The sequence below is a fragment of the Polistes canadensis genome, unplaced genomic scaffold (genome assembly GCF_001313835.1).
Source record: "Polistes canadensis isolate GaletaPanama2010 unplaced genomic scaffold, ASM131383v1 scaffold_76, whole genome shotgun sequence".
NCBI classification, from domain to species: Eukaryota; Metazoa; Arthropoda; class Insecta; order Hymenoptera; family Vespidae; genus Polistes; species Polistes canadensis.
This window is the reverse complement of record NW_014569623.1, coordinates 562619-577245: the sequence shown is the minus strand read 5'-3', so window position 1 is coordinate 577245 and position 14627 is coordinate 562619. Positions and strand designations below refer to the sequence as shown.

At 32.9% G+C, this 14627-nt stretch overlaps 1 protein-coding gene across 1 annotated transcript in view; it reads left to right on the top strand.

Annotated features, from left to right (window-relative positions):
- LOC106786547 (hemocytin) overlaps positions 1-1106 on the top strand; it is a 22094-nt gene extending 20988 nt beyond the window's left edge. The window contains 1 exon segment of the mRNA XM_014748051.1: positions 978-1106. Coding sequence (XP_014603537.1) covers positions 978-1106 — 129 coding nt within the window.
- The last annotated feature ends 13521 nt before the right edge of the window (positions 1107-14627 follow it).

The window sequence follows — 14627 nt, the reverse complement described above, 5'->3', positions numbered from 1 at the left end:
TATATATTATATAAATTGTTTAAAATTTATAATAATCTTATACGAATACTTTTGTGACTCACACTATACATATCTTATATATTAAAGTAATCGAATCGATTGATCGTATTTCATCGAACGAAGAAAGAAAATGTCCGCAAAACAGATCTCTGCCGGAAACCAGACTGAGTGGTGCAATTTCGTAAGATATGTGGCACCGGCCGGAAGTCGCCTAACAGAAAGAGAAAAAGAGAGTATAAATTGAATCAGGATTGTGTTGCTATCGTCCAACGCGTAAAATCGACTTCGCACGCCCTTTAAATCGTCGACGCGAGACCGTGACGTAAGCCCTTTCAACCACCCACCTACCCGTTCCTCCCTTCAACCCTCTCACCCACCATTCTACTCTACACTCTCCCTCATCCTTCCTTTTTCTCTCATCCCTTTTCGATTCTGGTTTTACTGCAAAGCCGGACAACCATTACAGAACGGAAAATGCCAATAACTTTGGCGCGACGGGCCACTTAAATTTCTCCCCCACAACTTTTCCATTCTAACCTCTCTTTTTCTCATTTTCTAGCCGGTATATATATATGTATGTATATATGTATAAGTGTGTGTATATATATGTACTTTCTAGTTTTTCTATTCGCTTATTATTTGATTTTTTTCGGTTTTGTGAAGTTAGGATTTGGTAGTTAATTTTTGATCGATAGAATGTAGGAAACAATAATTTTTACACGATAGATTGTAATTGTTTTTTTTTTTTTTTTAAATTAAACTTATGATTAAATTCAATTTAGAGATAAAAGTAGGAATTTTTCTTTTCATCCAAGTATTTTTCTGATATTTTATTATACATTTGAATTATTGATAAATGATTTGTTTGATTTGTTGTTTTTTTTTATTTTGATACACAATGAATGAATATGAAATGAAAATAAATAATAACCAATGAAAAATATTGTCTAAAGTATAAGATATAAAAATTCTGATAGATCAAGTGTCATCCATGGGTTAAAGTTAGACGTTTATCGGTCAGGGACACGATAATGGTTCAGTTGAGGATCACATTGGAATATTCTCATAGTGGTCTCGACCGACCTGTGGCTAGCTGTTGGGCTTAGATACACGGCGCTTAGATCCGCCTTGGGTTTGGTTTAGGACCCTTCGTGCGAAGGCGATACGTCAACGTCATAATAGGGACCATAAATCCCACTCGCACGCGCCTAAACCCGACCTCGTCCAAAGACCACACGTGGACTTACATTAAACGCTTTATGCAACTATCTATGACCCCCCGATTCTAATATTCATTTCTAAATTTACACGTGAGTAAAACTGACCGATATATATATTTCTTGCCTGCCAAGATTTATTGTCAAGAAAACCAAAAAATTTTGCCAACAATTTTGTTTAGGTTAACCAAATAAATATCATTGTTTTCTGTAATCGTATCTGGTGTCGATTTATAATAAATAAATAAATAAATGTTGAAATGAATGTGTTTAGGACGAGACAAATGATAGGTAATTAATGTTTGTTGTAGAAAATAATAATAATTTAAATGATTAGATATAATGATGAGGAGGTTGTTGTAAACGCGTTTCATTTAGGAATCAGCAGCAGTGGTCAATGGTCCGAATGGTGTCGTTCATGGGCAGAGCGTAAGTGGTGGCAGTAACCTGAAAGTTATCGCACGGCCAACAGGGTCGTAACGAGCACGGCACGTAGAATGCAGGTTACTGGTCGAAGGGACGACATTCTGCCACGTTGTTATAGCCACTAGGCTTATTTACACCGGACATTGCCAGCCACTGTGTACATCGTTGACGATCGTGTTTAAGATGATGACACTTTTTTTTATTTTTCTTTTTATTCTTTTTTCTTCTTCTTAACTTCGAGGAATTAACTAAGATCTCTCGTAGTCATTTCTTTTTTTATATGTATATAATATATTTTTTCTGTTCATTTAATTATTGTACTGGATATAGGTTAGGTTTATTGAATTGTTTTAATTTGCATTTTTATTATTTTTATTTATGTATTTGTGTAAAAGAATATTATTAAGTATTTTAATGTGATTATATTTTTTCAAATTAATTTTATTTTATTATATGAAACATTTGTAATATTAACGTTTGTAAATTGACATACATTTTATTAGGTTAGAGAGAAAAATATGGTTTCATTCAATATGGCTGTCAGAAAAATTCGAGCCCCAATTTGATATATTTTTATTAATATTTATATTATTTTATATTACAAAAATTATAATTAGATTAAATTTAATTTAAATAAATTAAATTATAATATATTAACTCGTTAATTTTAATATTTGTTTCAGATCTATTAAGCAGGAAAGTCCATAAAATTAATTACTTAACGAAAAAGTAATATCAACTACTAAATAAATCATTCATTTATATATATGTGACTACGTTAGTAAAATAAAAAATATAATAAAAAAAAGTAAAAGGACAGATTTTGAAAAGTAAATAAAAATGTAATAAAAACATAAAAGAAAAATTTAATGAAACGATAACGTCCAATGGAATAACAAGATTTCTAAATAAGGAAATATGAACAAGTTAAAATGAAACAGTTTTACGACGTCGTTATTTACTTAGAGAACAAGAATAAACGTTTCCTCTGGCTTGGAAAGTAAGAATGGATTTTAACGAGCAACGAAGCACACCTGGAATCATTTCAACGATCTTAGAAAGAAAAAAGAAGAAAAAGAAAAAGAAATGGATGAGGAAGGTTGAAGGGGAAGAGGGAGAGAAACGTAAGGTGACTATCGAGCACCATAAAAAACACATTTCTGTCCTATCGGCCATATTTTATTCGAAGAAAATAATCTAGAAAGGAAGAAAGGAACTTATTTTACCTCTCAAATGGTCTTAAACTGTTAACAGGATGGTTTTGATCTGGACAACCATAAAAAATGCTTACGCGTTTCCCATACCATTTCGTTTAAAACTCTAAATTTTGACCACCTACACGTATTTCGACAACCATTTTTATTCTCTAATTTGAAGCCATCTTATTTTTAATAAATATTTAATTTATGAGATATGTCGATTAATAGTTAAAACAAGATGCATTTGTTTATGCAAGTACGCGAGAATGGGTTAATGTATTAGATGTGAGAATAAAATACGAGAATAATATTATTATTTAAGGTTATAGAGACAGTAATAGATAAAAACAGGTTAAGAAATATTGAGGTTAGGAATTACTTGAAAAAAAAAGAAATCAAAGAGAATAAAATATTTGTTTTACTTCTGTTTGCCACGTTACTTGTTTTTCGGTACTTTCATATCTCTTTCTCGAAATTAGATAATCTTTTTTTCGATAAATAATTTTGAAATAACCGCATAACCTCGAAGATATTAATATTCGCGTACATTTGAGGAAACATAATATTATAAATAACAAAAATAACATCAAATATTTGTTTTAAAAAGAGATCCAAATGAATATTTATTCTCTCAATTAAAAAGATAATCGTAATATTATTATATATTACTTAGTATAAATTATTTCGTAAAAAATACGTGATTTTTTCTTTGTATCTATAGATTTTCTTTTTATTTTAATAGTAATATCTTTATATTACCGGACGAGGATGTCGTACGAATTGCTAAGTCGTCTGACAGATGCATAGAAATTTTTCTTCGTCTCTTCTTCTTCTTTGAAAAAAGTAGTACTGGGCGTAGTTCGTAACGTGCTATGATTTCCCAAGAGTCACAGGGTTACCGTATATTTTCATACGAATGCGTGGTAAACGCCTATCCCCCTGTCATATACCGATGTAACGTCAGCGACCAAGCGCGAAAGTTAAATGTCATTAGGTATTCATTTTTGCAAGCCCGTCGCAATGCGCGTTATACTCGCCAGACTTACTTTATTTTCATACAAATGTTCTTCGTCTAAGATCTTACTGTCTCTATTGTATTTCTTTTTTTATCTATTTATGTTAAACACAGATGAGATATATATATGTTACCGTCAAAGCCGGAAATCAGTCATTATTAGTAATTCCTCGGCATTACTATGAATGTAAAGAGCCTTCAGACGAAGTCGGAAATAAGACTTTTTAGAGAGTTTTTCCTAGGCATCGAACATAATAATACTTTGATATTCTATAGAATAACAAATTACTATTTAAACAACGTTGAAAAGAAAGTGAATAGATTTTAATGAAACTTATATTAAATTAAAGTACACACTTTTGTCTACGCGTAGAACACCATATCGGGTTATAAATTTAGCATGTAAAGTTCAGAAAATGTCAGAGAATGCAATGCTGGTTTTAGGCATTGTTCACATTGCCTGATCCGCAAACTTTTCTTTGCCATTTTATGAACCTTTGAAGATTGATTTATACCGCGAAAAGGTACTCTACGTGTAGCCAAAAGTGTGTACTTTAATTTAATATAAAAATCATTAAAATCTATTTGCTAAAAGTATAAATATTATTGACCGAAACTTTTCAAAGAAATTGCAAAGATGCACAATTTACAGCATTGCATTCTCTGACATTTTCTGAGCTTTACATGCTAAATTTATAACTCGATATTGTGTTCTACGTGTAGATAAAAGAATATACTTTAATTTAATATAAAAATCATTAAAATCTATTCACTTTTAGTATAAAAAATATTCACCGAAACTTATCAAAGAAATTGCAAAGATGCACAATTTACAGCATTGCAATCTCTAATATTTCTTGCATGTATAGTGATCGTTATTGTTTATTATTTAATTTAATAAACAATCATTATCAATGATATCAAACAATTTTGAATATTTTTCAGAAGTCTTTGAGAAATCAGTATCTAGATGGGTCTGTTTGGGAAAAACGTGGTAAAGAAGACATCGATAATTTTCAAAATCAAAAATTGACAAATAAATCAAATAAATATTGAAGTGTAAAAAGGGTTAGGCTGAATTTTCAGGAGTCGTTGAGAAGTCAGGATTGAGAGAGAGTGGTCGACTGTTGTGGGGGAAAACGTAAAGAAAAGGCAAGTTCGCTGGTGAAAATCAGACGTGGTGTTTAGCTCGCGGTAAGGGTAAGGGTGAGAGTAAGAGTAGGGAGTGGTAGAGTAGGATGAAGAAGAAGAAGAAGAAGAAGAAGAAGTAGAGGAGTTGGAGGAGGAGGATGCTTTCTCGAAGACGCCGACGTCGACAACGACGACTACGACTACGACTACGACGACGACGACACTTGCTGGTCGCCAAGGGCAACGTAGCAACAATCCCGTTTAGTGCTGCTGGCGTGTCTATACGGTGGAGTGAGAGGAGTTCAGGAACGTGGCAATGCTAGCGGTGGTGATGGTGGTAGTGGTTGTGATGGTGGTGATGGTGGCGGGTGGACGAGGTTTGCGGTGGTGGTACGTGGTGGTGGTGGCGGTGGTGGTGGTGTTGGTGGGGAGAGGGGGAGGGTTGGAACGTGCTACCAAAAGAGAGAATGAGAGATAGAAGCAGTGGAAGGGTGTCTGTAAAAGGGAAAGAAGAGTGAGATGGTGGTATGCAGTAGGAAAGTTGGCCCCGGCCACGATGGTGTTGCGGGGTGTCGAGGGGTCACCCAAAGGGGTGGTAGAGAGATGTAGAAAGAAGAAGGGCTGGCAGAAGAGACGGGAAGGAGAAGGGAGAAAGAGTTGGTTCGTATTCGCGCTTGCGTGTGTGGGTCTGTTAAAGAAGGAAAGAGAAAGAGATAGATAGATAGGGAGGAGGGTTGCTAAAAGTTGGAAGGAGAAAGGTTGGGGTTGGGGAGGGTGGTCTGGGTGGTTGGTTGGTTGGTGATGCATTGCGCGAACTCCCCGCTGCGAGGTCACGTGACTCGTACCCCCGGCCTATCATTGATCGCTCCCCGGAGAAACGTCGGACACACCGTGCCCACCAAGCATTGTACCTTGCACCTTACCGGCTTTCGTAGAACAGCCTGAGGAAAGGGTGAGTCCCTCAGGGGTGAGAAGAGTACTGCCGAGAGTGTTGCTCCCGGTAAAGAAGCCAATCCCTACTACTACTACTACTACTACTACTACTACTACTACTACTACTACTACTACTACTACTACTACTATCTGATACTACTCCTATTGCTAGTGGTACTGACGATCTTCTTGATGTCTTGCCACCTTCTATTTCCTAAATGGGAAACTGGACTTCTTGAGTTTGACTTGTATGACTTAGAGATTTGAGAACGTTTTGTATTATTGGGTTGTTTACTAGCTACTGGGATTATGATTTATGGTACAGTTTTGTTTTATTTTTATAAGAAGATAGGGAAGAATGATTTTTATTGATTTTGTATGTATATTTTTTTAACAGTCTGGTAATTGTATATAATCCATTTGGAAAATTAAATTTTACATTTAATTTGATTTTTATTATTATATGGTAAAAAAAAGAAACTTGAATGAACGATGAATATTTGATATTAAATAAGCACGTTACACGTTTTAATGGATTTTAATTTTCTAGTAGTTAATTAATCGATTATGGTATAATCGTTGTTTTGGTTACTCGAAATGGAATTGATTGGTCAATCGTTGATATGGTTTGGAATGGTGCAATGATGCTAATTAGTAAATGATATTTAACGACGTAATAATACTCTTGCGTGTTAGCTCAACGATATGAAAATGCAAGGGTTTCTCTCTCGTTTCCCATTCGTTCGGGGTATAATTATGAAAATTGTGTTTGTTTTACGGCTCCTCACGATGGTTAACACGTGTGAATGCCACCGATTTCTCATTCGCAACTAGATTCTACTCAAGATTATACCTACTTTATTGACGTTATCTCGTTTGTATTCACATTCAACGAGGAAGGTTACAGAATAGGGAAACAATATCTACTCTAAGTGGAATTGAGTTGAATGAACATAGACAATGGTTTATGCAAATTAAGGAAACTTCCAATGTTCATTACAACCTAGAACTTGGTTAAATATTACAACAGGATATTTGATTACTTGTTAGATCATGTAAAAAGATTTAATCTCTATTGTTTAATAGATTAATATATTAATTACTGTAATCAATTATTTTCACGATTTTCTTTTTTTTCGGCAATTAGTAATCGAAGGATAGTTAAACGTTTTACAAATTGTAATTAATTATTTCTAATTATATATTTTTGTAATCTTTAATCGGACAAGGACTGAGATCTTTGACGACTTGTTGGATTATCTAAATATTTCATTAAAATTATTGCAATCAATAATTAAACGATACTGTGATGTTTGACAACTTGTTCGATCATCTAAAATAATTTAACTTAAATCCTAATAAATTATTAAAATTTTTTCTTGTCAAAAAAAAAAAGAAATAAAAGAAATATAGCAGGGCTGATGGGTGATGATTAAAAATTGTTTTATAAACCAATAGAGAGATTCGCGCGCTAATATGAAAATAATAACGACGAGAAGAAAGAGAGCATAAGGAGGAATAACGTCTAACGTTGATCCCTAGGTGATATTCGAAGGGAATTGGAATTTCCTGCGGTTCTTTTGTAATGCAAAGAAGCGGTAGGTACGGAATAAGGTACGGAGAAAATCGTTGGTGAGGCAAGCAAGGTGCGGTGGTGTCTTTTAGAATTAAGTAGTTACGACGCTCTCTTCAAAGGGTGCCTGCTGCTGCTGCTGCTGATGCTGATGCTGTTCTCGGGATCCCAAGAACCTGGGTTTGTTGGAATCCCCTCACAGCTTGCTTCTTTCCCGCGAAAAACTCTTTAAATCGCTCCCTTTAACTTCCGTGTGCCGTGAGTTTATTAAAAGGGTGAACTAGAAGAAAAAAAATAAAAGAAGATTCGCCAGGGGGAGAAGAAAGTAATAGAGGAGAGAGTAGGAACAAAAAAAAAAGAAAAAAAGAAAGATTTAATAAAATTTGATTGATAGGATTAGCGTTGTCTTGAATCCAACATTTGTTATTCGGTTTTCCAAAATGTTTGTACCAATTTTATAAGGAATATTCATAGAGAACATTTTCATTAACTTTTTGAAATTTAAAAGCAAATCCATTGTTTTTTATACGGTTGTTTAAAAAGTTTCTGCCGATTTGGGATAAGATTTTAAACAGAACACATTTTTAAATATTTAAGTTATAACTTTCTCTCTCTCAGCAACCCAATAAACAATTAAAATATTATTTACTTCAGATATTTTTTAGGATCTAATTACTGATTGGTTAATACCATTTAGGATTAATAAAATTTGATTGATAGAATTACCATAACTTTGAAATAAAGTTGACAATTTGTATTTCTGATTGGTCCATTAATTAGTCAATGAATTGTCCTAATTAAAACCTTGATTTATTTATATTAATTTTTACACTCAAACAGTATATCACAAATCTCACGAATCACGTTACTAATTATTTTTTGAGGTTAGATTTTTCGTTTATTTACAGATTTTCAAATAAAATGATTAAAATTTTCATAGATTTTTACTCTATGATCAACACAAATTTATAGAAAATTTAAATAAAAATTGTATCCAACTTCCATTAAAAAAAATTTCATCCATAACATCACGTTAAAAGTTGATATTACGAATGAAACAAGTATCTCCACCTATTTGAAAGTATGCAAATGAATTCAGCTTGGTAATTCCGTAAATTCGTTTATTTGTCAGTAGTATGACTTGACAGACGGAAAGACGAAGGGAAAGTTGTATGAATGTTGAGAAGTATTTATATATATATATATGTGTATCTGTGTGTGTATTAACCGGATACTAGAAGAGTAGTAAGTTGTGTAAAAGTGAGAAAGAAAGAGTAGTGAGAGAGAGAAAAAGAAAGAAAGATAAGGGTAGAAGATTGTTAAGGAATAACGAAAGAAAGAGAAAGAGAGATAGAAAATGACAACGAAGAAGAAGAAGAAGAAGAAGAAGAATAAGGGTGTGCAAAAGAGATAGAAAATCTTATGGTAAAACAAAGATAATAAAACAGTGACTAAGAGAAAGAGAGAAAGAAAGAGAAAGATGGGTAGTTGGGGTAAGGGTAGGGGTTGTGAAGATAGAGAGGGGTGGGGATTGAGAACAAGAATAATTGAAGATGAGTTTCCTTCGCTGCTTCGAGGAGGATAAAGATGGTGGTGGTCGTGGAACGTGAGGAAAACGAGGAGGGGTAGTAGAGGTTGTTGATGGAGGCAGCACCAGATGTTATCTTCCTCCTTCTTCGAGGGTTGGTAGGATGGGGGTGTGGAAGGGGGTGGTCGGGAGGGAGGGGGTGACGCCATCAACTTTTAGACAATGCGAGGACTTTTCGGCAAAATATCAAACTTCGGTCGCGTCTTGTCGTCGTCAGCCACTCAGCACTTTCTCCGCATTTCCCGTTTCCACAACCCCTCCTCACCCCTTTAAACTTCATCCCTCTCTCTTCGTCTTCTTCTTCTTCTTCTATTTCTTCTTTCTTATCTTTTATTGTTTTCTCTTTTAATTATTATTATTATTAGGGTGTGTAATGTTTTTTTTCAGATTTTGTGTAGTTTATTACGGGGTTGGATATTTGATTGGTTTTGATCAGAAAATAATATCGGAATTTGTATAGTGTTTTTCTTTTTTATGAATATGTTTGATTAATCGGATTTATAAATATATCTAAAATAATTGATATCGAAATAAAAATATTGGTTCAATATGGTCACGAATTTTTCGGTTAATCGTACGTAAAACAATTGTATATTGTTCAATCTTTAATAAAGTTTTATATCTCGATTTATGAATACAAAATTGTTTGCTTAGAAAATGATCTTCTAAAATCGGTACGAATATACTTGACAAAATGATTTTAATTTAATATATTGAATAATCCAAAAAGTGTCGTTTCGATGAATGAAAAAATTATTAATTTATTACATAGTAAAATTTATTTACAATATACAATACATAATAAAAAAAAGACGCTGAACTGTAAAATTAAGTTGCTGAATAAGTCCCAATAAAGGGACGAAACGTTCAACTTAGTTAAATTAAGTTCTACTTCTTTTTATGTCCAAGTTCCCTGTGATTTCGTATTAAGATTTATTTACAATATTAAAATGTTTGAAAATAATTATTAAAAGAGAAGTAGAAAAATAAATGAAATAAAATTAAAAGAATAAATAAGAAGAATCACGAGGTATCGTAGGTAAATAAAAAAAAAAAAAAAAGATACGAATACCATCGATGTAAGATAGGAAAAAAAGGGTGGGTGGGGAGTAGGGATGGGATGGGGGTCAAGAGGTCGGGTATCTATATCGACGTTTATCCCACTCGTAAATTGAATCAAAAGAAACGAAATGAGGAGGCACCATCTTGAAGTAAGAGTACACAAATAATAGAATAAAAAGAATAAGAAGAAGAAGAAGAAGTGGGGATGAGATTAGGAGAGAATGGTGAGACGTTAAGGAAAGAGTGGGAGGTGGTATTTTACCTCGTCGAGTTAAAATGGGCCTTTAATCAATGTCCCGTTCCTAACTACAAGCCATGAGATAAACGACCGGAAATGACGGGCCGATAAGAAAATTGCTTACCCAACGTCTCCTGACTACGACGACGTCTTTTCCCTCTTTCTTACTTTATTTTCTTCTCTCTCTCTCTCTCTCTCTTTCTCTTTCTTTCCATTCTTTAACTCTGTCGAAAATTGCCTCTCTTTTCCAGCATCCAAGCTGCAACATATCACTCCATCCTACTCTAGTTTACTTTACTTTACTTTACTTTACTTTACTTTACTTAACTTTACTAAATCTTTATCAAAATGGATGTCTCTCTTTTCTACTTACTTGCTACAGTTTAAATCGTTCGTTTCAACGATCCGAGAACAAAGATAACAATTTTGTTGATCCTTTTATTCTTCCTTTTCTTTATTTGGTTTTTATCGACTGAATTTTTAGATTTGTTCATTAGTAACATGCACTCTTTTTATTTTAGGATAAGGATTATTGTGAAATTTTATTGAATTTTTTAAGTATTACCGTGAAAAATCGAAATTGGAGAATATCAAGATTAACATGGTTGTTTTGTGTATGTCTGAAATAAAATCTATAATAAATAAATCCAAATATTTTCAGTTTTTCTCACCACTTTTATTGGGTATATGTTGACATTTAACCAATTTCGGTATATCACGAGATAACATATATACATTAATAATTTCATGTTAAATTCAATTCATACAATCTGATTAAAAGAAAATGAAGTATAATTAAATCTAATTGCAAGTTATTGTCACTAAAACTTTAATTATCATTGAACACCGACAATACAAATTTGGATTCAAAAATGTAAAAGTTTAGAATTGAAAAAAAAAAAGAAAGAACACAATTCTGTTTAAAGAGAATACCACTTTCATTGGTAGGTATCTTCATTTCTAAAAGATATCAATCTCCAATATTTGCATACACGCGAAAACGAGAGAAATAGAGAGAGAGAGAAAAGAAACATTTGAGAAGTTTGAGGACAGGTGCTGACTCGGTGATAAGGATGAATATTTAGGTGTCACCAATTATTGGCCATTTCTTGAAGTTTCCTTCCATCCTCGAGGGTAACGAATCCCAAGTATATAAATACGTAAGTGGATACCTTTTTAACGAGCATCAAAATGATGTAACTCGGTTGGGTTCTTTGTTGAGACAAAACAGGTGCAGCTGTACTCGAACCAAAAAGAAAAAGAAAAAAGAAAAAGAAAAAAGAAAAAAAGGGGTTTACCATATTTTTCTTTTTAATCGACGTAAGAATTGTAATTAATGTGATTATATTATGAAAATGGTAATCTGGGTGAGTAGAAACGTGTATATTTAATGAGGTATAATAATCTGAAACGTATAAACACGGGCCCAGCTATGCAAACATATAACGCGTAGTATAATAACAACATACGCGTTTAATGTAGATGTTCTGATTGTATACACTGATGTATCTCCATTATGTTATATACTTCGCATGTTACGTATGCGTAAACGCGTAAGGACATGTAAATTGTAATGACTTAACAAGTGGATCCCCATTATTCCTCTCTACCTTTTACTTTACTATATCTCATATATACACATATATCATTTCAAATCCTACGTTGGTCTGTTATACACCTGTTCTACCAACTACAAAAAAAGATTATTCATTCTTCTTCTTCTTTTCCTTTTTCCTTTTTGTTTCGTTCGTTTATTTTTTGTCAATAATAGTGTAACACATTGATGATTGTAAAAGATAATGATCGTGCAATATAATCCTTTTCTTAAGATCTTACAAGTTGTAAATTGGAAATTGAACAATACTTTAATTGATCTGTAATTTTATTAAACAATGTTGCATTTCATTACAATTCATACTAATCAAATTAGATTATACAATTGCTAACAATCGGATTAATACAAATTACAATTGTCTAGTATTTAATTTTATTCACTACTTACAATTAAATCAAACTCATTCTACGATGGGGGGTGGGAAAGAAGAAAAGAAACATTACATACGATGGGAAAAAAAACCAACACATTTATTCTACAAATAAAAATCAAAATCGAATACAATTGATAACAATTGTGTTAGATCAAAAGTTAAAGGTAAGAAAAAAGAGATTCGTTCGTACGTACCATAGATGAAAGTTTTCAACTGGGGAATCGATGCAGGTAAATCCAATGTCGCATTCTCTCAAGATTTATACCACGAAGAATCCCGTCTAAAAAAAGAAAGAAAAGAAAAGAAAGATTACGAGAGAGAGAGAGAGAGAGAGAGAGAGAGTGAATGAGTAAGACAAGGATCGTTTCGATGTCCTTTCGCGGTGCTGAGAAGGTAAACGGTGGCGGTAAGGAGTTGAAGAAGGTTACGAAGAGAAGAACAGAAGGGGGTAGGGGGGATGGGGGAGGGGAAGAAAAAGAGGGACAGGGGTGAAGGGTTGTCTCTGTTGGTAGAATATAACACCATGGTCGCGAGTATATAGAATAAGGTAAAGAAGAAGGACAAATATATCGTAGGTATTCACGAGGAATTGAGCCAAGAAGGTGGGGTTTAGGTGAACGATGGGTTGGATTGTTCGATGGGAAGGGGAAAGGGGAGGGAAGGGGTTGGTATAAGGAGGAGGAGGCAACTCGCACGCGCGCTTTTACCATCGGGGGTCACACGAAATATGCTCGTTCCCTTACTCGACAATTTGATTCCAACGAAGAGATAGCATTGTAGCCCATCTCCAAGGTTTTCTATCTCTTTCTTCCTCTCGTTTGGTTAGGTGATAGTAAACACGAAAAAACATACACTTCTAAATGTTTTGTGTGTATGTATTTTTATATTTTAAGAGATTAGGGGCCAAGGGGGAAAGGGTTTATCGATAATATTCGATTTGGGATAAAGTTTTTTAATATTTTTGTTTCGTGTTATGTATCTAACGTGTTTTCATATGTTTCCCATAATTTTCTTATAATTATATTTACGATATGTCAATTTTTAAAATGTTTGATTCGATTAATACAATTTTAGGAAAAATATGAAGATACTTTTTATCGTACTCATTATGTATTAGGTTATGTTCGTAAGAATAGTTGGATTATTATAATTATGTAATGGGTTTTAATATTACTTTATAGGATTTCATAAATAAACGTTAATTCATATTTTTGTATTAATAAAATTCAAACAATGTTTAATTTTAAATGAATCCTAGTATCTGTTTGGTATCGTGCATTTAAACGATCACATTGGGGTTATGTTTTTAGATGTAATTGTATGGGAATTATATTAAATTATGTATTATTGTAGATGTTAATATTTCTTAATAGGATCACATAAACAAATGTTAACTTATTCGTTTATAAAATTGAACTATGTTTGATTCCAGATGTATCCAACTATCGCGTTTAGGTATAGTTTGCATTGTATATTTGTACGATCACCACATGAATGCATATAGTTTTGTAATTCTTTGTATTTATAATAAACATTTATTTATGAACATTCTTATATGCAAATATTGATGTAAATATGTAAAATTTAGTATATAAAATAACTATAAAATGTAATAGCTTATGGTTCTCGCGTGAGAGTTGTACATTACCGGAGGCTAGTTCACATCGTTTGCCTTCAACCTTTCTCTTCCTTCTTACCTTCCTACCTACCCACCTTATTCTTTGTCTTGTTCTTTCCCTTTTCTTGGCAGGAGCAGCTTCTTCTTTTCGTTGGAGGATGTACGCGACGTCCTCGCATGTTTTAACACGTGTTTCGCGCAAAAATTCGCCTCACCGATCCGACGATAAGGGACAACCGATCTTCGTCTCTGTGCTAAGCGGTAGCCATTATATATATATACGAATAGTTTGTACACATGAATCCTCATCCAAATATATGTATATTTATATACAGTGTGAGTTTTTTCAATCATAAGATATTTGAGATTAAAATTATTGAACTTTTAAGTATAAATAAAAAGAAACTCTAAGATAAAAGTGAGGTCTTTTACTTTGTAATTTTATTTTTAGGTTAAATAAGATACCTTAAAAAGTTACGAGTTTTTCTATATAAAAATATAAAGTTAATCTTGATAAAATAATTGAATAAAATAGTTAACTCTTCTCATTTGTAACGAATAACATCGGTAATTACGATTCTCCAGATCAAACGAATGTTTGTAATGAATTTTGTTTAATTTGTTCGATAAATTGTAAAC